Source organism: Saccostrea cucullata, unplaced genomic scaffold, assembly GCF_032062105.1.
Source record: "Saccostrea cucullata isolate Sc308-1 unplaced genomic scaffold, CSIRO_AGI_Scuc_v1 ctg71, whole genome shotgun sequence".
Taxonomy (NCBI): domain Eukaryota; kingdom Metazoa; phylum Mollusca; class Bivalvia; order Ostreida; family Ostreidae; genus Saccostrea; species Saccostrea cuccullata.
Genome location: NW_026936410.1, coordinates 5,924 through 28,601, shown reverse-complemented (window position 1 = coordinate 28,601; position 22,678 = coordinate 5,924). Strand labels below are relative to the sequence as shown.

The 22,678-nt window shown below is 31.4% G+C and overlaps 1 protein-coding gene and 2 long non-coding RNA genes across 4 annotated transcripts in view; all 3 read left to right on the top strand.

Moving 5' to 3' along the window:
* The window catches only part of LOC134245540 (uncharacterized), a 28,661-nt gene extending 26,032 nt beyond the window's left edge, over positions 1–2,629 (top strand). The window contains exons 4-6 of the mRNA XM_062727821.1: positions 893–1,063; positions 2,188–2,341; positions 2,589–2,629. Of these exons, the coding sequence (XP_062583805.1) occupies positions 893–1,063; positions 2,188–2,341; positions 2,589–2,629 (366 nt within the window). The remainder of the gene's footprint in view (positions 1–892; positions 1,064–2,187; positions 2,342–2,588) is intronic.
* A 12,039-nt stretch (positions 2,630–14,668) lies between these two features.
* Positions 14,669–15,318, top strand: LOC134245518 (uncharacterized). The gene is made up of 2 exons (XR_009987449.1): positions 14,669–14,755; positions 14,926–15,318. It is a non-coding gene; the product is annotated as an uncharacterized LOC134245518 (long non-coding RNA).
* A 1,750-nt stretch (positions 15,319–17,068) lies between these two features.
* Positions 17,069–21,287, top strand: LOC134245528 (uncharacterized). Of its 2 annotated transcripts, XR_009987451.1 has the most exons (4): positions 17,069–17,167; positions 17,268–17,364; positions 18,337–18,966; positions 19,678–21,287. It is a non-coding gene; the product is annotated as an uncharacterized LOC134245528 (long non-coding RNA). The 2 variants fall into 2 exon arrangements; XR_009987452.1 differs by lacking the exons at positions 17,069–17,167; positions 17,268–17,364 and having other exon boundaries at positions 18,087–18,714; positions 18,813–18,966.
* The last annotated feature ends 1,391 nt before the right edge of the window (positions 21,288–22,678 follow it).

The window sequence follows — 22,678 nt, the reverse complement described above, 5'->3', positions numbered from 1 at the left end:
GATTACTTAACTGCTAATTTTATAAACCTGAGGATCGGACAACCTTAACCTTTACTTCGTAATTATTATTGAAAGAAATCAAAATTTTTGACAAAAATGAAAAATGAAAAATTTAGTCCGAATTTCCTCTGCATTACCATACATTGACTTTTGTACCTGTATATTTTCTTTAAATAATAAAATATTAAATTTTTAAATTGATTTCGATTTAAAACTTGCTTATTCTATCCATTTAGAACAATTTTTGATTTAACATATTATACTTTATAAAATTTCCTTTCTGTTATCTGAAACCACAGTAATCGTCATCCTTAATATATACAAAACAATATATGTATAAATAAGATCATTCTTTGAATGTTGATATAAAAATGACGGTCATAAAAATGACAGAAAATCAGACTTTCCTGCATTAACACAGATAAGAATAATTTTACTCCTTTATTTTATTGACCCTTCGGACTTTATAGGATTTATTTACATGAGCAAACAATATTTACATGTAAATCCTGATTAATGTTTCAAAATGATACCTTATTTCTTAAGAAAAAACTGTTTTTCTTATATATCTATTAACAATGTAACTAATTATCAAACCTGTTTTTAACGCCATTCGAAAGATTTCATAAAAAGTGAGCTCTAACATCAATTTAACTTACAGACCATAATACATAACTTTTCGACTCATTTTATTTAAATATTTCATTAAAAAATGAAATATTTAAAAAAATCTTTATTTTTAATGTGGCGATTAAGGTTGCAACCATAACACTGACGCAACCATTTTTTCCTGCAATAACAATCGAAAATTTTATTGATTAAGAAATCGTCTTAAATTAATCGAAAAGTAAACACATTTATGAAAACGAAAATTTACACATATTTTATGCAGAATATGGAAATCAACGGTAACGATTACAACTTTACCTTGTTGACTGGTTCCCCCACGATATCATATGGGGAGACTATGGATTGTAATGGCGAAAGTTTTCAAGACCCCTGTCCTCGTTTCTCACAGGCCGTCATCAACACCACAGGGACGGGGCTGATTGTGGATCCTACTGTAAGACACAAATTCCTAACTATTCTCTTTACAATCTAGACTGTGCAAAAAAAGGTTCGGATATCCTGTCAGGATAAAGAAATTGTAGTTATAATATACATGAAATAAGACTTTGCTAGTACATCAAAATCGATCTCCGAATACATAAAGAACGAGAAGACTGTAGCTCTACTGGTCTGTACGAATAACAAAAGAAAAGTAGCACTTGGATTTGAAGCTTTGCAACAGGCATAAACATAGAAAAATGAACCTCAGTGTAGTCTACTTGAGTTCCAATTTATATTGAAATAAGATCAACATTGTAGGAAGAGTAGCATTTTGAAAGTATTTCACAGAAATTTTTATTTCAGAAACAATGACATCACCGTTAATTGAAAATAAAACCAATGCACAAAATAATAAACCTTTAATTAACAAAGTCTCTCTTGTGTTCCATCTTATATTAAATCAAACCAAAACTGAGGGAGGAGTAGTGTTTTCAAGGAATTTCACAGAAACTTCTATTTGTAGAAACCATGACTGCATCTTTTATCAAAGAAAAAAACCCCAATGCATTGAATTATGTATCTTAGTGCCGTTTACCGATGTGCCAAGTTACAATGAAATCAGACTAAAATTGTAGGTGGAATAGCACTTTGAAACAAATGTTCACAGACAGGCAGATACGGACGGACGACGGACACCTTATCACCTAAGCTCTTCTGCTGAAAAAAGATCCAATACATAGAAACAGTCCTATATTGCTTAAGTAGTGTACATGTGAATCCAACCCAAACCTTTCATTTCCTCTTTTTTTGTTTTCTGTGTGAAAGTTTACCAACATATACTTGGAAATTATTTTGAAAAAGTATTGTTCCAGACAAAAAAATAGCCATCATGGTCGCTCAGACGGTAGATGTCTCATGGTATGCTCATTGCTTATAAAAAATATGTTGGTAGTTCATATTCCTATAATGTATAGCTGTGCACCCCCCCCCCCCCCCAACACTGACATCGATTCCTATGGGCCTGGCGCTAGCTCCGCGATCGGAAGGTCTTTGGTACTTAATATATTGCTGAAATGAAAAGAAAACATTGAAATCCAGCGATACAGTACTAGCTGATGAAGAATTCCTGTCTTTCAGTTGACATGGGGAGCAATACACGGATGGTCTCCAGAAATACGAAACCTTCAGCGATCTCAAGACAATGCCCAGATAACGTTTCACTGTGCAGGATGGTGTGGTAGATGTGGCCCCGTCTCCCAGTCGATACGTTTTCAACAATCTGACGAATTTAGTAAGATTTTCCTACATCCGTATAAATTGGTTATATATTGCAATACAATACTTATGATTTTCTAAATTTTGAGATCATAATATATATGTTATTCATTTTATTTTTGAAGCGTAAAAATATTAACTTACCACCGCAAGCTGCCAATTTTATTTATACAGCACAATTAATCAGAAAAGAAAACTAAGTTTATTCCTTAACGAACTTTTAATTAAACAGTATTTTTTCTTTCACTAATATTTCTATTTAGTTTCAGGTGCAGATGCCCAGGCTTTAATTTGTAATGCTTGAAATATTTCTGCTTTTTGTAAAAATCCTTTTAGATATGGAAAAAAGATAGAAGTAATGAACATACAAAGGACAACATTTTTTTTATTCTTCTTGAAAAAATGTTTTGTCGAAGGTTCAAATCATGTGTGACTTATAATTTAGTGTATTTTTGAGCATTTTAAAGAACACAAATCTACATGTAAAGTTGTAGTTTTCCATAGCATTTTTGAACTATTCATACCATTATTTACCTAATCTCTCTCTGTTGTAACCTTTACCAGTACCTTTTTTTGTTTAGCCAACACTTTAAGGGATCTATCTTACCAATTCTGAGTATCGCTTTTCTTCGAATATAAAATTGTTTTCTTTATATTTGCAAAATAAAATAAAATCTTAATCTAACTTCTATATTAGACAAAATATGATCTTTATATATTTTGGAAAATTTAAACAATCTTCTGAAAAAGGACACAAGTTGTTGTAAAAGTAAGATTTTTCGGATGTTTCTACCTTAATTACTGACAATTATTGAGACGGATAAAAGAAATGAGAACAAAAGCTGGCACTTTCTTTAATCATATTTATTCATCTTGAAGATAATGAAGTTGGTAACTTTTTAAAAAAATCTATAGTTTTCTTATTTGGAATGCATTTTGTCTTAAATAAAAAAAACGTATGCGTTGCGAACATTTGTGTAATCTGTATACTTTTTCTCCAACTATTTTCACCTAAAAGTACTTTAGATAAGTACAGTAAATCAAAATTTTCACTTAAGTTAATCAAAGTTCGTAATTAAGCCTAAAAGTGTCAAACGCTGTAATTTTTTTTTCGAATCCAAGCTACAGCATCCTGTTTTTCCTTTTCTTATTTTTATTTTACATTTTTTGAATTAATGTTGCTTTGTATGAATACAAAAATATGTCTAGTAATATGCCCATTTGATACCTATGGGAATTCCAACCGATCGTTCAAAGATCATTGGACTTTAATTAATCTTTGAAAAAGGTTGTTAAAATGTTGGAAACTGTACCTTTTAATGTTATTGATTTCGATTAAATTTTGTGATAGTCATTTTCCGTTCCTTGGGGTTTTTAAATGTCGACATCAGATTTACACCTTTTCGATTACTCCTGAAGTTTCCCCTTCACCTTCTGATTCACTGAGGACAATCATGAACCAATAATTCCAATCTGAATTTTATTTATTGATTCCCTGTGTATTGGTTGGACGAGAACAAAATTCAAGAAAAAGTTTACACATTGATTTTCCTGAATTTTTTTTTTTCGAATATGACAAAAAGCACACAACTGGTGTTACCGGTCGACCGGGGATGCTCAAAATCAATTCAGTGTATACATAATGTACTAAGAATCAGTATGAAAAAAAAAAAACGTCAGTTAGCATTTGACTTAATGATAAATTGTATTTGCTAACAAGGACATTATATCGCCCATAGACCTAACGAAATGATGACTTTCAACGAAACTGCTTATATAATTGCTTCATCAACTTGTTTGTGAATAATCGATTTAGAAATTGTTCATGCGTAGAATATGCTCGGGCTTGTCAAATAAACTAATTGATATAAAATCCAAATGCAGGTGACAAAGGTACATTGCTGCATAAGTAAGGGAACTTGACGATTGAAAAGTGAAAGTCATCATGTTTATCATGAAGCTTTGAATTTAGATAACCATTAACATCTTTTAATTGACAATACAAAGATAAAAGTCCATATATGAAACAGAATGTCGTCAAGACTGTATGACGCAGCAAGTGTTTTATTCTCTATGTACGTTTACCGGGATATATCTGCTTCAAATACGAATAGACAAATATATTGGTTGTTAATTGAGAATACGTCGTCAATATACGAAAATGGGTTGTCCGTTAGAGTTCGTGGACAGGAGTGAGTATCTAAAAATTAAAAAAAAGTTGTGAACATTGACTATTTACCAAATTTAATTCTTCGTGTAACCTTTACGAAATTGAAAATATCGTAAAATTTTTTTTAAACATGTTTAATTAAGGATTATGGCTTCATAACTAAGACTTGGATATTTTACCATAGAGACCAAATTTTAATAAAAAATTATTTAAAAATAATTATCACTTTATCAGTTTATGAATTTCAAAATTATTACAATAATCTGATAGTTCTTTCGTTTAAGGCGTAAAGTTTTTCTGTATTTTCACGGTAAGATTTTGCACAGGATTCTGTGTATGAATACAAAAACCACATAGAGCGCATTGTTAAAAATCAGATTGTTGGAAACTTCTCCAAAAAGCACATCTTGTTTTTACGATGTCAACTTCAGAGTACTTGTATGTGCAATCAGAATGTGTTTTAACAAAATAATTTTGCTAATGACCAAAGACCAGGTAATTTAATTTACGAGTTCCATTTTAATTGAAAAAGCAGCTGTCAATGATATAAAAAAGCCTGGACTTTAGTTTATCGTGGGGAATGGTTGTATATAAAGTTGAAAAGTCATAAGTTTTTAAGCTGTTGATTTTGGTAAAATTTTGCGATTTCAAATTGTCCAAAAGTTCTTTGGAATTTTTGAGTATCCACATCTGATTCATACCACTTCTTGAATATATTGTTGCACAGTACTCTTGAAGTTTTTCCTTCACTACTGTCAATATCTTAGTGAGGAGTATCGAAAGAGGCTTGGTTGAAAATTTTACTGGAACCCGTAATGTATCTTTGTTTGTAAGGATTCTTATGAAGTTTCGGAATCCAATATATATATAGGGTAGTTCAATTTCATTTTGGCTCTGTGGAATATTAAAAATATTCAAAACTTACATAAGATTTTGAAGAATTTCTTCCTGAGAAAGTATGAGTATAAGTAAGATTACCACTTGTAGAATTAAATCCAAGTTCTTCTAAAATACAATTTATATAATGTGCCTTACAAACGAAGACAATGTTGTTACCTGCTTTGTCGGCAGGGACCAGTACGTACTGATTATGACTGTAATCTATCTAATTCTTTTTCACTTCTGGATTATTAAACACAGAACGATAAATGGTTTTCATATTACCTCTCAATCTTTTAATACGCGACTTTAACATGGATCTGATACATTTAATCCATTCTGACAAAGTGTAAACGTCTTCTTTTTCATATCTGGCCCATCGTCTGGCGTAATTTTCAACAGAATCCATAATTATGAAATTCCGACGCCAGTTGAAGGACCGGGGTTCCCTATATTTAGGACCTTTTATAATGCTTAACTAAAAATTCATGTATACGATTTTTTTAACAAGTGAAAACATTTCATAACAGGTATCGCTTAATTTTTTTCTATTATAATGTCTTGCCTTAAACGAATCACAAGACCCTTTATATCTAAAGACAGAAGTATTCATATTTATATACTTCTACTAATGGTACCATTTAAATTGAACTTTATGCTGGTAAAAGTAAATAAATAAATACCTTGACGAAAACCTTGAAATTTTCTGTCAGTAACTGGTACCTGGCAAATGCCTTTTGATGACAATCAAGTAACATGCACACAACCTTGCAACTAGAATAAATATGATTCACATCATTCAAAAAAATATTAGCAAAAGCATTACCATACACCAACTTTGGGACTTTCCAATTTTTCTACATTTCGATATTAACCTAATAATGCAATAAAAACATATTTCTTGATGCAATGTTTTTATTTTCAATGTTTGGCATCATTGCGATTATTAACTATTGTGAATTGAAATTGTGACTTTTGAAATAATTTTTAAAAATATGAATTAAAATTTACAAAAAAAAAATTACTGTAGCAAAAGAAAAGGTAATAATTATTATTAATTTACAAACTCCCCTAAAAAACAAATCAATGATGCAAATATAGATTTGTCCATCATGAAATCACATATCGCTTCTGTTTTGTCATCAACAAAATTCTGCAAGTGCACCTAAGTAACCTGAAATTGATGTTATAACAATGTTGGAGTCCTTCATTGATTGATTAATTGTATATTGTTTAACGTCCCACTCGAGAATTTTTCACTCATATGGAGACGTCACCATTTTCCGGTAAAGGACTTCAAATTCAGACCTATACTCGGTACTCAGAGCCATTGAGCAGTGAGGAATCTTTATCGTGCCAACGCCTACCATGACACGGGACCTACTTTTTTAAGGTCATATCCGAAAGACCCGTGACTTTCACCTCTAGTGCCGAGCGCTTGGCGAAGGAACAGTTACTACCTATGTTCGTCTTAGGTATGACGCGGCGTCGCGAACGAGAATCGAACTATAGATTTTTTTTTGGTTATAGCTCAACATTTCCTAAGCTGAATAAAACCCCTTACCAGCTCTCATCCACCTTATACCCATACATACCTTTCTAAGGAAAAAAAATCTTCAAAATCACTTGTCTTTTATATATTTTTAATATTTCAATAAACCATAACAGATTTGAATAACCATATCTATATTGGAATCCAAAACGTCATAAAAATTTTCACAAAGTTACTAGCGGGTTCGTAAATGTTCTACCAAGCCTCTTTCTTTACTCCTTACTAAAATATAACAGTAGTGAAGGAGAAACTTCAAGAGTACTGTGCAGCAATATATTCAAGAAGTGGTGTAAATCGGATGTGGATATATTAAAAATCCAGGAAAATTTTGGAAAAATTGAAATCATAAAATTTTACCAAAATCAACAGCAATAAAACTTTTGACTTTTCATCTTTATTTACAACCATTCCCACGATAAATCAAAGTCAAGGCTTTTTGATATCATTGACAGCTGCTTTTTCAATACAAATGAACCTCGTACATTTACACACCTTGTTATTGATTTTTTACAAAATTATTTTGTTAAAAACATTCAGATTGTACATACATGTACTCTGAAGTTGATATAGAAAAATGCTTCTGGTCAACCATATCTGAGTGGTTTTTGAAGACCAGATCTTCCAACAATCTATCGGAATTCCCATGGGTACTAAATGTGCCGTTATTAACGGACCTATTTTTGTATTCGTATGACGCTGAATTTGTCCAAACTCTTATATAAATTTTAAAGAAGAAAACACTTGCTAGGACCTTCAACTCGACATGTGTATTGACGACGTATGGTCCATTAACAATGGTTATTCCAAATTGTTATGTCGATAAGATATATCCCCGTGAGCTTGAAATAAAAGATACCACAAAGTCTGAAACATCAGTATCATATCTTGATATTTAAATTTGAAAAAGACATTTTGGTAATCTAACAATTAAGCTTATGATTAATGTGATTACTTTTACTTTTCATCGTCAACATTCCATTATACTTTCATCACCTGCATACGGGATTTGTGTCTCTTAGTTGATTGGATACACAGGAGCATGCTCTACCTATGAACAATTTCTTAAACCAGGTAAGTTATTGACAATATCAGCATTCTCGTCTTAAGTCAACATTTCGTAAATTCTATGGTGAACACTGTCAGCAAATATAATTTTTTATTAAGTCAATTGCTGACTGACGTTTTTCAAACTAATTGTTAGGCCATTTTAACACCCTTATTTGTCGACGTATTTTTCTGTTATTTCCCATTCATGACAAGGAGCACACGGCAGGTGTCAGCGGTCGATAAGAAATACTTATTTCATGGCACCTGATTCAACCTCTGATGTTTTTGAGGTCCTTGATTGCTTTGCTCTTTTGTATTGTTTAAAAAACTGTTAATCCTAAATACTGTACGATATCTTCATAGATTTCATCGATTCAATTGTTATTGATTAGAGCGACATTGAAATCTTATGCAAAAAGGTGGATATACTACAAATATCTCGACAAATTTAGAGTTGATAATCATTAATTAAAGATTTTATCTGAATGATTTGGAATAAAAAAAACCCTGAGGACTACTGATTTGTGTTTTATAGCGCAAAATTTACATTGCAGGTCATTTTCATCAAATTCCTATGCAAATCGCTGTCTTTCAAAATATATATGTTTTTCATATATTACTTTATCTGCAAGACTCTAGGAAAAATACCGTAGTGCTATTGATACTTTAATGTTAGTTTGTAAATTATACTTTTACTGCTTTGTTTGCATCGCTGTTGGATTTTTTTGTTTAAAACTTAGATATATACCATGTTAAAAAGGCTATTTTTTTGTAATGATACTCCTTCATTCCAAATGCTTACATGGTATATCACATTCATATACTTAACTTTTATGTAAACCAATTGCATTTTTTTAAACATTAAATTAAAGAGCGCTATAAAGGTGCCTCCTTCTTAGTTGAAGCGTCTGATATTACATTTGTTTTTGAAACTGCTCCCGCAAACACCGGGGATCACATTATATCAGACATTGTTATTTTGGAATATTTATATTCTTTTCTAATTTTAAACATATTAAGCTTGTAAAAAAAAATTACATCCATAAAGAAACCTTTCACAAGAAAAAAAAAACGTTTAAGATGATTGTCATACCATTTGATCTTTATTTCAACTGTTTGTACAATTATTCAAACATGAACGATTGTATTCATTCTTGAACAAGATGTTGCATAGCCTGTAAAAAAGGAAATAAGATGTGAGAGATTAAAATTTTAAAATTATTTTTTCTTCTGAATTAAATCTAAAATAATAATTTAGTCGGAACTATAAACTTAAATTTACAACACTTGCCTTAACTCCATTATCGACCCGAACTATAAGATCCCGAGCTGTCTGAACTTGACCAGCTCCTGGACCATCTCCCGGGACTAGCGAAAGACCCCATCACATAAATGGTCAAGATCACCAGAACAAGAAGCAACAATAGCTGAACAAAGTTCATTGTTATCTTTGAGAAAGTTGAACTGTCAAACCAACCTAGAACAGGATAGAATTGCAAAAGTGTTTTTAAAACATTTGATATTACAATTGAGATTAATGCATCGACTTTACACATTGTAATTGATTTTTTGCAAAATTATTGTGTTATAAACTTGAATTGTACACACATTGTTCTGAAGATCCCATGAAGTTAAAAATTGGACACTCAAGATTTCAGGATTTTTTTGAAAACCAAGTTCAAGAATATTCAAGAATTATTTGTTGTTCATGAACAAACTTGGATTTTTAAATGCCTGAAATTTTCAAGAATAACTTCTGAACTTTCAAACTCTTCATGATATATTCATAAACTTTCAAAAAAGTTCATGAATGATATTAATAGGTTCAATGCATTTATGAACTATTCATGAATAATTTGTAAAAGTTATTAACAATGTTATTCCCATGTTATGCTTTTAGTAAACAAAAATGTATCCCCGTTAGCAAAATGAAAAACTAAAAGAAAATATTTTAATAGCATCTGTTTCATAGAATTTGTTTTAAATTTAAAAAGACTTTGTTGGTAAACAACTCAATAAGCTTTATAACGATTAATGTGATTACTTATGTACTTTTCATCGTCAAAATCCATTATAAATTCAATTCAAACGGGACTTGTTCTCTCTTAACCTTATTGGATACACAGGAGCATGCTCTACCTATTCAGCAACTTAAAGTGTATGACAAAATGGCATGATTTTTAATCAAATTTCTCATTGTCTGGCAGAAAACTGTGTTCAGCAAATATAATCAGTTTTATTAAGGGCCTTCAAGGATTTTGAGCAGACGTTTTTCAATCTAAAAGTCTTATTGGCTTTCCCTGTGGAATTTTCAGAATTTCATCACTTGGATCACTTTAATCGATTACGATTCATATTTTCATTCCTTTCTTTTATTTTTTTCAAGAGCCTTTTTTTATATTGCTTTTTTTTTTTTAACAGCCAATTTTTTAACCTTCTGATCTCATATCATCATACATTATATGTGAAATTGTTATTTTTAGAAGACAAAGATCTTCTGAAAATGCTCATAAATATGAAAATTTGACTTGATAATTGTTTCATTTAATTTTGCATCATAGGCACTGCCATATTTAAAAGCATTCCGGCCCACGAGTTTAGCCTGTTTCCCTTGCCCACCATGTTCAAGATGTTATAGGTGAACAGGATGAATGTTTCAATCTTTAATTATTAAATGTATTATAAACGTAATTTGGTTTATTATACTCATGATAAATTTGAAAAATTTTCATCTGACTGAACTCTTACAAATTTCTTTGACAAATATCTCACAGATTCAGCGATTGCCTCCATTTTTTTGTAAGTCACCACTAAGTATCTGCAGTTATGATTAAATTGATTTGGATATTCCTTCATTGTTATTCTGTTACTTTCTTCAAAGGTTGACAAAGAATGACTACGCTAATAATCCTCCCACAGAATTCACTTTCCAACGTCTCGCGCGTTTCAAAGTTTGCGCCTTTTAAAAAGTGTCATGCAGAGCTAATTAAAAATTTTCGAATTGCCAAGATTTTTGTTAAACAAAAAATAAAAACACTATCTGAATGATTTTTCACTGAAATTATTTTTTTTTAAATTAATATAAAAAGTTATATCATTTATTGAATTGGTTTTTTTTTACATTTAATTTATACCTGGAGCCATAGTTTCGTATTCAAGTATGGCCGCCTCCATATCAGAGGACAACAAATATCTTGTTGGAACCACTCTCCCTCAAACTGAGTAATATGAAAGTGTATAGGAGAATAACTAAAATACGAATGTGGTTCATGTCATAGCTTCTTCACAACCATGCAGCCTGTGCTGTATCATTTACACATGATGGACATTAAAAATGTGACTTTATAAAGCATCAAAATATATAACTTTTCATATATTATTTATCTGTACAGTACTCTAAGAATAATAATTTTTTAGTTGTCAATAAATTTATGATAGTTTTTAAAGATTATGAAATTTTTCCTAGACTGTAAGTCTGTTTGATTTTTTTTGTTAAAAGTTTGACATATATAGAGAAAATTCGGTATTTGTGTCGTGAAAAATGAGATATTTAAAGCACAATTTAATATAGCTGGCCAATTTAAATGATGAAAAACATTTTTTTCAATATGAAATAAAATGCTGTCAATAAAGATGCAGTGTTTTTTTAAATTCGATATAATTTAATTATAATCTCCCGTCTAGACAGTTCATAACAGAGTTTTATTATCCTGGAGATATTAAGTTATCAATTACATAAGTAGATATATATTTTAACCTCTTAAAAAAATTTCTGATCCATAAAAAACTTTCAAAATCAAAACAAAAGCATGTTATTAATTAAATCAGTTTGTACTTGTTCAACAATTGCATCTGCATGCAAAAGTTGTAGTATGGGAGTAATGATGTTTTCTGAGAGATCAAAATTTTAAAATTATTTTTTCATTTTTAAATCCTTCATAAAATTTATGAACATTCATTACCTTAAACTACTAAGTTTTTTTCTTTAAACTGAAAATTACCAATATTCATATTTGTTCATCATTTGTTCATGAACTATGAATTATGAATGTTTTCATGAATTTTATTCATGAACTACTTTTATGAACCTGTTAAGAATCCTTTAAGAACCATTCATGAACAATTATGAACAACTCATAAAGGTTCTTAAAATCATGAATATCATTTCGCAGGGGTTATCACATAGACATAAATGTACCACAATATCAAAATACGTTTAAACTTGAAAAACTACAATAATGTCGTAATACGTTAAATACATATCAGAATGGAACATTTTTGATTCAATTCTTACCTGATGATCGTCTTTGAAAACTTTCTGCTTCACAAACGAAAGACTTCTATATATACACATATGGATTTAAAACCTTTATATGTCAATGTCTTAAAATCTTAATTGACGACCTCGGATGTATATTTCTCCAATGCCAAACAACAAATTAGATGATAAAGCCAAAATATTCTGTGCATAGATTTGCAAATGAATAGTTACGATGCAGTACTGCATAGCAGAGAGCAATTGCGGTACTTCACGGAAACCACATCTCTGCAACTGGCATTTGTTATTCAAAATTATACTTGATATAAAACTTGGTAACAGAATGAAAACCAGTTAAATCACCATTCGAAGAAATCATACATTGTATTTACACACAAGGGCATTATATCGACTATAGATCTTACAAATTGTTTACTTTCAGAGGGCAGGGGGTGGGGGTGGTGTTGGCCATTTTTATACTACACATTTATAATGATCTCTTTTAGAAGAAAAGTTCTATATAAAAATATGCAACAATGATCAAATTTTAAAACTGAAATGTATGATATTTTTCTGTGTAAAATAACAGTTGACAGCTTACGATATATCTACAAATTTAAGCTATATCTGATGATTAATTTGTTGAACCCCAGCTATCATAAAGAGTTCGTTAATAAATTGATTGAACATATTTTATTGACAAAGAGTCAAAAGGATTAGACACAAGTTTAGAAACTTAGATAGTTATAATAAAAAAAATATATACATATGGTCTACTACAAATACATTGTTCTAATAGAGAAAAAATAAGATCTTCTTAAATTGGTAAGAAAAAAGGAAGCTTATTTTGAAAGTATATAAGGCCATTAATGATCTTGTTTGATCAACTTGTAATTCAATAGTTTTCTAAGATAATTACTTGCTTCATTTTTAGAAGCATGTCCTCGCGATTCAAATCAAATGAGAAATATAAACTCAATAAACTGGTGATGTTTTTTCTCTAACAATAATAAAGCTTGTCGAAGGAAAAATTGAGATTGTCGTATTTATTATAAAACTTCATTGTGACAATACGTGGTTTTATTAACATCTAAAGAAATTTTTAAAAAATTCAGTACAAAATCTTAATGTTTCAATATAATTCCTGATAAATAATGTTTGGTTCGAATAATATTAAGACGGAAAAGTATAAATAAAACGTCTTTCTCACAAGTTGGTGATCAGCTAATATGAGTATATGATTATCAGCTCGTAGGACAAGTTCTATGGTCGTTAGAATGACCTTGTCAGCAAATTCAATTTATCATAGAGTAAAATGCTGACTGTCGTTTTTCATACTAATTGTTAGCCCATTATTTATACACTGAATCGACGACGGAGTTTTCCGTTATTTGCCGATCATGACAAGGAGCACAAGGCGAGTGAAACCGGTTGGCAGGGGATGCTCACTCCTCCATGTCACCTGATCCCACTTCTGATGCTTTCAAGCTTCGTGTTTCCTTCTCTGCTCCAATTTTGTATTGTTTTAACCTCCTATTAACAAAATATTTTTCATACAGAGAAGTATACCGTTACCATTTACCGGCGAAGGGCTTCGAATTTAGACCTTAACTTAATTTTGTAGATATGATATCTTAAACTGTCAACTATTATTTGACAAAGAAAAATTTCATACATTTCAGTTTTAAAATTTGATCATTGTTGTATATTTTTATATGGAAATTTTCTTCTAAAGGAGATCAATATAAATGTGTAGTATAACAATGGCCACCACCCCCACCTCCAACCCAGTACTCTGAAAGTAAATGTTTGTCAGATCGTAATAGTCGATACAATGCCCTTGTCTACAAATACAATGTATGAGTTCTAAGAATAGTGAGTCGCCCGTGTTGCCCAGTGGTCATAGCGTCTGCTCTAGAGTTGCGAAGTAAGAAGTCGATCTTTACGTCGCTGGTTCGAATCCAACTGTGGGACATAGAGACCGGTCCTTCGGATGAGGTTGTGGCACGAAAAAAATCCCTCACAGCTCAATGGCCCTGAGTGCCCAGAAAAGGACAAAATTTCTAGCTCTCAAGCGGCAAGTGGAGGAGTCTCCATATGCGTAAAAGAAATTCGAGAAGGGCGTTAAACAGCATACAATAAATCAATCGAATGGTGATTTAACTGGTTTTTATTCTTATTGTTAACAAAGTCAGCAAAGTTTCAATCAAATATAATTCTAAAAACAAATGCCAGTTGTAGACATGCGGTTTTTTAACATGAAGATATTCTACGTGTAGTACCGTTTTTGCTCTTTATGTTATGCAATACTGCATCATATCTATTCAATTGCAAATGTCTACAAATATTATTTTGGCTTTATCATCTAATTTGTTGCTTGACATTGGAAAAATATACATCCAAGGTCGTCAATTAAGATCCTTCATTTAACGTCATTGACGTATAAAGGTTTCAAATTCATCTGTGTATATATAAAGGAAGCCTTTCGTTTGTTAAGCAGAAAGTTTTTAAAGACAGTCATCTGGTAAGAATTGAATCTGAAAATGTTCTATTCTGATATATACTAGTATTTAACGTATTTGAACGTTATTACAGTTTTTCAAGTTTAAAAGTTTTTTGATATTGTGGTACATTTAATTGAAATTTGTCATATCAAATGTTCAAAAAGACTTTTGCAATTCTATCACATTTTAGGTTGGTTTGACAGAAAAACTTTCTCAAAGATAACAATGAACTTTGTTCAGCTATTGTTGCTTCTTGTTCTGGTGATCTTGACCATTTATGTGATGGGGTCTTTCGCTACTCCCGGGAGATGGTCCAGGAGCTGGTCAAGTTCCGACAGCTCGGGATCTTATAGCTGGCATGGATAATTGAGAAAAGGCAAGTGTTGTAAATCTAATTTGATGGTTCCAATCAAATTATTTTGTTTTGGATTCAATGCAGAAAAAAAATTTCAGATTTAAATCTCTCACATCGTATTTCCTTTTTTCAGGTTATGCAACATCTTGTTCAGGAATGGATATATATTGTTCATGTTTGAATAATTTTACAAATTGTTGAAATAAAGATCAAATTATATGAAAATAATCTTATACGTTTTATTGCTTGAGAAAGGTTTTTTATGGATGTATTTTTTTATAATCTAACTGTAAGTATAATTTAAAATTGGAAATAATATAATTAATCAATGTGATCCGTGGTGTTTGCGGGAGCAGTTTCAAAACAAATGTTTCAACTAAGAAGTAGGCACAATTTGACCTTTATAGCGCTCTTAAACTTTAAAGTTAAAAAAATTATGCAATTGGCTTAAATGTAAGCTAAGTATATGAATGTGATATATCATGTAAGCATTTGGCTTGAAGGATAATTCCCCGCAATCACGAAAAAAAAAGTGTCTTTAACAATTTCATGGTACATATATAAAAAAGTTATTTCTGTAAATACAAAAAATCCAACAGCGCTGCAAACAATTCAACAAAAGTATATACTTTACAAACATCCATTAAAGGCGCTTTGATACAGATTTAATGTTTTCTCAAATTTTCTGTATAATTTCATATGTTGCTATTGCATTTCATATGAAAATCTAATAAAAAAAATTTTTCTGGAAGATATTGAAACTTCGAATTTATAGACGCGTTTGATCAACACATCCTTACACGTTCACAAAATTTATTTTCATTCTTAATACTCAAGAAAAGTAGCAATTTTGTTGTGTATTGCTGAAATCACAAGCAAAATGACTAATTGGCTGATTATCTGCATCTAAGTTTCATCAAACTTTATGATATAACGTTGGCGCTGTACGAATCATGCCAGGCACTTCAACTATTGAATACTCAAAATAAGTCCTTAAATGATCATGAACATACTTCAAAAAATAAATATATATTTTTTACATCATACTCTGTGAATGTTAGTACAAATGAATGTACAACTAAATTAGGATCAGGGTTCTGAACGGACCACAAAGAGGCTGCAGACACCACTGAGCGTGGAAGAGAATTTTCTATAATGTCATTGCATGGAGAAATATTTTTTAAACAGCTTTATATTTAAATTGTGTGAGTGAAAAAAGGTTTGAAAGTAAGAAGAACTTGTATTGCCTGTGTCGGTGGTATAGTCTGTGGAACTAAAGAGAGGCTTGGGTCTATCACAACTATGTTGTCCACAACTTTGTATTGTTATAAAACAAAGGATTTTACTAAATGTTACCTAACTTTGTTTAAGGTTACGCAATCAATAAATTTCTTTTCGTTTTTTTAAAAAAAAAAAAAAAAAGGAGAAAAATATGCGTGTCCCTCGATGGATTTGAACCGGGGACCTTTGATATTGGGAGCTTTCGCTCATTCCACTGGACCAGCAAGGCTTGCAACTATAGTGTATTTAAATTAATTTTGATGTTGGCAATTTGAGTGGCACTATTTTGTTTATCGTAGTGAGTTGCACGCATTCGGTTTAGGGTATTTAAATCTTGGAATTGGCTATTGTAATCATTCGACAAAAGTTAGCCAACGACTTACAAGTTTCCCGATGCCTGACATTATTGAAAGTCGCCATTACGCACGTGCTGAATTGTAGACTTTAAGGAGGGCCATTTTGCGTTTTTGGAAATGCCGATTTATCCAAATATTTTTCAACGTTGAGGCTTACCAGTTGTTTGCATATAAGTTCGAATAAGAGGATTTGGAGTCCAGGACAGCAATTTCAACAAAAACATATAAGAATTTTGATTTTAAGTTTGTTAATCACTACGAAAGGTTTATATGATTAATAATTTATAATTCTTTTATCGGAATTGCAGTTTTATTTAAAAAAAAAAATATATATATATATATAATGAAAAATTATTGAATGTAGTAATTTTGCTGGCTTAGAGATATTCATTGCAGATTCCTATAAGTTAAACCAAAGATCAGTAAAAAGCAATCGGGGTGTACGTAATGCTGATTATTATGGATGTGTCATGCCCAGATGATATAAAGACGACCCAATTTCTGACAACTCCAACTTCATTTACACTGAATATATTCTAGCCAGATCAGTGCCTCTTATGCATTCGGATACTGGGGATCACAAAACTTACAGCAACTCAAACTGTTCCAAGTACCGGATCAGACATATTATAACATGGTATGCAATTCTTTATGTACTGAGAAAATGATATTCTTGTTAAAGGCAATTTAGATAATAGCATTCAATTTTTTTGGGGAAAAATATTTTATTGCTGACAAATTTATTGTTAGTACTACATCACTACATCTTACAGTTATTCTAATGATTTTGAATGTGTTCCTAAGCCTATTAATTCGTTGAACATTAAGTCTGTTTCTTAAAAAAAAAAAAAAAAGACGACCTTGAAATCCATCGTCTTTTAAGCAAATGTATAATTTTAATCATGAAATGTAATTTCTTTTCCACTCTTGAAAATCATGTATTTTAACTCAAAATTCTCAAGGTAAGGGGAATTTTTACTTATCTAAGATCTATGTCATTTTAAAAAAGAGTGTACGAAATGATTATTTTACATTAAAGAGTTCCAATCATACTTCAGAGTATTAAAAGTCAATAACTTCATTTCAAAATTTGAACAGAAAATGGTAACTATGTATAAGATGTACGAATATTCTTTTACATTGTTTTTACTGTTTAAGCTTTTGACCTTAGCTCCATAACATTTTACTCTTCTACTTAAACTTTCAGTAAAACATTGGCGAAAAGGGGTATGGAATAGTAATGTTTTGGATGACGCGTTCGGTCTTGCATCTATCTATGAATCCTGTCTTGATATCACAAATGCTTTAAATCTAAATTTAAGTAAGGCAGGATTTGTTGCAAACTTACAAAAGAATATTGGGAACCCTTGAATGGTTTAGTTTTATTGGGTATACTTATTAGGTGATCTGACTATACTTATCGGCTACACAGAAAATCTATAAGAGTTGAGGTACAACTCAGAGTCTATACAAATTCTATTATTTTCTTTTCAGAAAGTATTAGGCAATATATATATACGTTTTTGACAAGTTTCTGCCCATGATTATAGCTATTCAATCTATTTCATGGATTTATTTGCCGATTGGAATAATATCAGTTATTTTATAGCAAATTCTGGACATCTAGTATTTCTGGAGTTGACGCTTTAGATTACAGTTGGAAAAAACTCAACGCCTGGATTGTTTTTCCGGTTAGTTTGGTACCAACTATATGATAAATCATATGTTTCTTTGTAGAGCTATGGATACCATTATACTTCCTAGGTAGACCTCTTTTCATTGTTGGCCCTATTGGTTGATAACTATAGACAATTTAAATCATTTGTGGTTGTTCGTAACGATTATGATATACCTAGGTTTATTTTTTAAAATTCTCATAGCAGGATCTGATGGTAAGAGCATATTTGCGCAAACTTATTTTTTGTCCAATGCATTTATGTAGAAACTGTATTGAAGCTTAAGCTATGTTTGGACATAAAATTTTGTTGTAAGCTTTACTTACTATTAGTAATTTTTTAATAAAAAAAAAATGATTTTCTGTCATGTTTTATACATGATTCAGATATTACGGAACTATTATTCTAGGTTGCTTAGGGAAGACTCCAAGAGTAAATCTGAGATTGTGTATGCTGAGAGCTTGAAATAATGGTTAAAAATGTTATTCTTATGGGCTGAAAGGATTGGAGTCTAGGGTGAGAGCTATATGATTTGTGAGTCTAAGCGGAGAGCAACTTGAAATGTGAGTATAGTTGTGAGCAATTGAATTTTTAGTGTCAGGCTGGGAGCCATTTAATTAATGAGTCAAAGCTTGGAGGCTTCTAAACTGTGAGTAAAGACTGAGAACAATCTGATTTGTGAGGCAAAGCTTAGAGGCACCCAAACTGTGAGTATAGGCTGAGAGCGGTCTGAACTTCTAGTCAAGGCTGAGAGCCACCTGAACTGTAAGTAAAGACTGAGAGCTATCTGACTTAGGAGTCTAAGCTGAGAGAAACTTGAAATGTGAGTATTGGCTGAGAGCCACCTGTAATGTGAGAGTAAGCTGGGAGCCATCTGATTTTTGAGTCAAGGCTTAAAGCCACCTGAACTGTGAGTCAAGGCTTAGGGCCACCTAAACTGTGAGTCAAGGCTGAGAGCCACCTAAACTATGAGTCAAGGCTGAGAGCCAATTTAACTGTGAGGCAAATTCACTACATAGAGATTGAGATTATGTTGATTGTATTTTATAAAGATGAAATCTTTAATGTCATGTTATAGATTTGATTCATAATTTGTATTGATTGGTTAACAGACGTTATGTTGCTCAAGTATACACTGTTGCTTTATTGTTAATTTGACATGTCCCTTATTGTCGTCACAGTTTCGAATACTGATGACATTATTGTTCAATTGTGTTTTGCTCGGTTTTTTTTTCCAGTCATTGTCACATTCACACTCGGAAGAATTTTTGCAGATTTACGGATGGACTACTAGTATGTCTTTGTTGCCCAGTCAGATCTATAGTTAATCGATTAATCAACTTCTGATTCCACCTTGTGAAAATATAACATTTCCTAAATTTTATAAATGGTGTAGTTTTTATATATTTGGCATTATTGAAATCAAAATAAGGATTTATTCAGAATGGGTAACTCGGTGCATTTTGCAAGAATTAATTCTTCATTTTGTCTAGTTGAGTGTTTAAAATTATTTTCAAGGAAGCAGCTCTTATAAATTGTGTTATGAATAAATCATCGTATTTTTCCACGAGAGATTCTTTAAGTGCATTATCTAAGCTTGGAGAAAATAGTACAAAGTACTGGACGCATTCCCTTAGAGCAGCTGGAGCTATAGCAGCAGCAAACATATTGCGTAACATTCTAGACAGGTAGCTCAAAAGAGCTCAGAAGATAGAGTAAGTATGCTACATGTAAAGATAGTTATCTTAGGATTTATATTTATAATATTCTCTCTATATCTATAATATTGGATTTGAATTGGTGTAAGTTAATATCACTTTAATGAATCTGTCTACAAAGTTCCACTCACCCGACGTTTGTTATTCGAAATGGCTAACTATGTCTTACCCTATATTCTGTGTTTTGTTTTATTTTATATTAGAACAGGAAATAATTTATGTTCGGATGAGCGAAGCGAAGGAGAACATAAATAAATTTCTTTTCGTTTTTAAAAAGTAGAAAAAATATGCGTGTCCCTCGATGGATTTGAACCGGGGACCTTTGATATTGGGAGCTTTCGCTCATTCCACTGGACCAGCAAGGCTTGCAAGTATTGTGTATTTAAATTAATTTTGATGTTGGCAATTTGAGTGGCACTATTTTGTTTATCGTAGTAAGTTGCATGCATTCGGTTTAGGGTATTTAAATCTTGGAATCGGCTATTGTAATCACTCGACAAAAGTTAGCCAACGACTTACAAGTTTTTATGAATATTACTTTCGACGATTCATTTAGATGTATTTTCAGATATTGGAAAAAGTTTTGTTGAATAGGAAAACTCCTTCAATCAGGATGTTTACTGATTTCACATTTCAGCTGCAGTTTTGTATTCTTCTCCATTTAGAATCCTTTCAATAATGCCGCATTTGCTTTGATGTAGTGTTTACAGTCATTCTAATATGTTTTTATTTTGTTAGCTCTACTAAATTAAGTCAATTTATTGTACATTATAGTTAATGACACTTTTGCGTTAAGTTTGTGAGAATGAGTCCGCCATTCATTTTGTTTACCTCGCAATTGCTGCGGACTTACAGGTTTCCATAGTTTTTTCAACAAAAGGTTGTTTTTTATCTATGGTTTTTCCTGGGCGGCGAGAGAAGCATAATTGTTTCTTACGTTTTTCATATTTTTTTCATTTACGAAGTCCAACCCAATAAGACCTGGTATGCCTAGCTAAAATCTAAAATATATTTTCAGTGATGTGGGGACTATAAATATCGTGTTAAACATCTTCTTGTTCTGTAATATATTTAATTATTTCTTTGATTCATTGTAGAAGGAAGGTAAAGATTTGGTACTATTGAAGACTTGTGTTCATAAATGTATTCGTCTAATAAATGCAGCAAGCAAGTCCTTAGAGCTTCTTTGTAGACGCACCTTAGGACGCGTTTATATCAATTCTACAAATCAGTTTGAATTAATCTGCCCAACATTGCCGCCTCCTCCTTCATTATGGATACTGATTTGCCCTCCTACAGACGCGATGATCTTTGTACAATTTGACTTTAATAAATGGCTAACTATGTCTTACCCTATATTCTGTGTTTTGTTTTATTTTATATTAGAACAGGAAATTTATGTTCGGATAAGCGAAGCGAAGGAGAACATAACACAGGTTTACATAATGGATACACATATTTTTAACAGAACAGGTAATAAATGTTGTGAATAGGTTGACTGGTAGGGTTCGACTGATGTAGGAAGGTGGGTGGCTATGAGGTCACGGTAAAAGGTCACAGTGAATTCACATAGTAACATGTGCATTTCAACCGTGTTCACTGGTGTTGTAAAACTCAGGTGATAGCCAATTTAAATGTTGCAACATGTTGGAGACATTACTACCAGAACCCAGAAAATCTTTTTTTCGCATTCGATTCGTTCTTCGAGTATTTTGTTTTTAATTTTAGCATTTTTTGGTCACCAGAAAAAGGATCTTTGTATATATAAGAAAGGACATTGTCTGGAAACAAGTGGATTGATTAAACAATTGGGAAGGAAAAGCTACATCTCCTAGATTTATTCCTTTTTGATCAGTACACTTTTTGTTTGTCAATGACAATCTTGGATGACAGAAAACTGCCCATCGTCAAACCAGTTAGTTGATGAAGCCAATGTTTCTCTGTGCATTTAAATGTAGATATACTGTTAAGATTCAGAAATGCACAATGTAAGGCAAAATGGTATAATATAATACATGTGGAATTTAAAAAAAAGGATTATGAATTCATATTCAAATGTTGCCACATAATTGCAGCTGACAAATTAGCTGTATCTTGAAATATGTTTCATTAGAACCAAAGTGGTCTTTTACAATGTTTATTTAAAATCAAAGGATGACCGCACTTAACGCTGTGTTTTGGGTCTTTTTCGATCGCTTCTGTTGCTTTTAAATCTCGACGCTTAAAAAAGAAAAAAAAATCTTGACTTATATTTACTACAGAATTATGTCAATTTGACACCCAATTTAAATGTTAAATATAATATTAGACTGTAGTACAGTGATTAATTTCATGTGTTTTGTCCTTACGGTTTTCCGAATACAGAGCATTTACACTTACCTGCCCTTGACTGAACATTATGTATGTATGAGAGGTGGAGCTAACATCATAAGAATGAATCTAAAATTAGACTGGATGAATAACAATGGCATGTATTAAAAACTACGAGATCTCTATTTTCCATCCTCCTATTTATTCTGTAGTTCGGCATAAGTACAATATTTGCAAAGATTTAAAG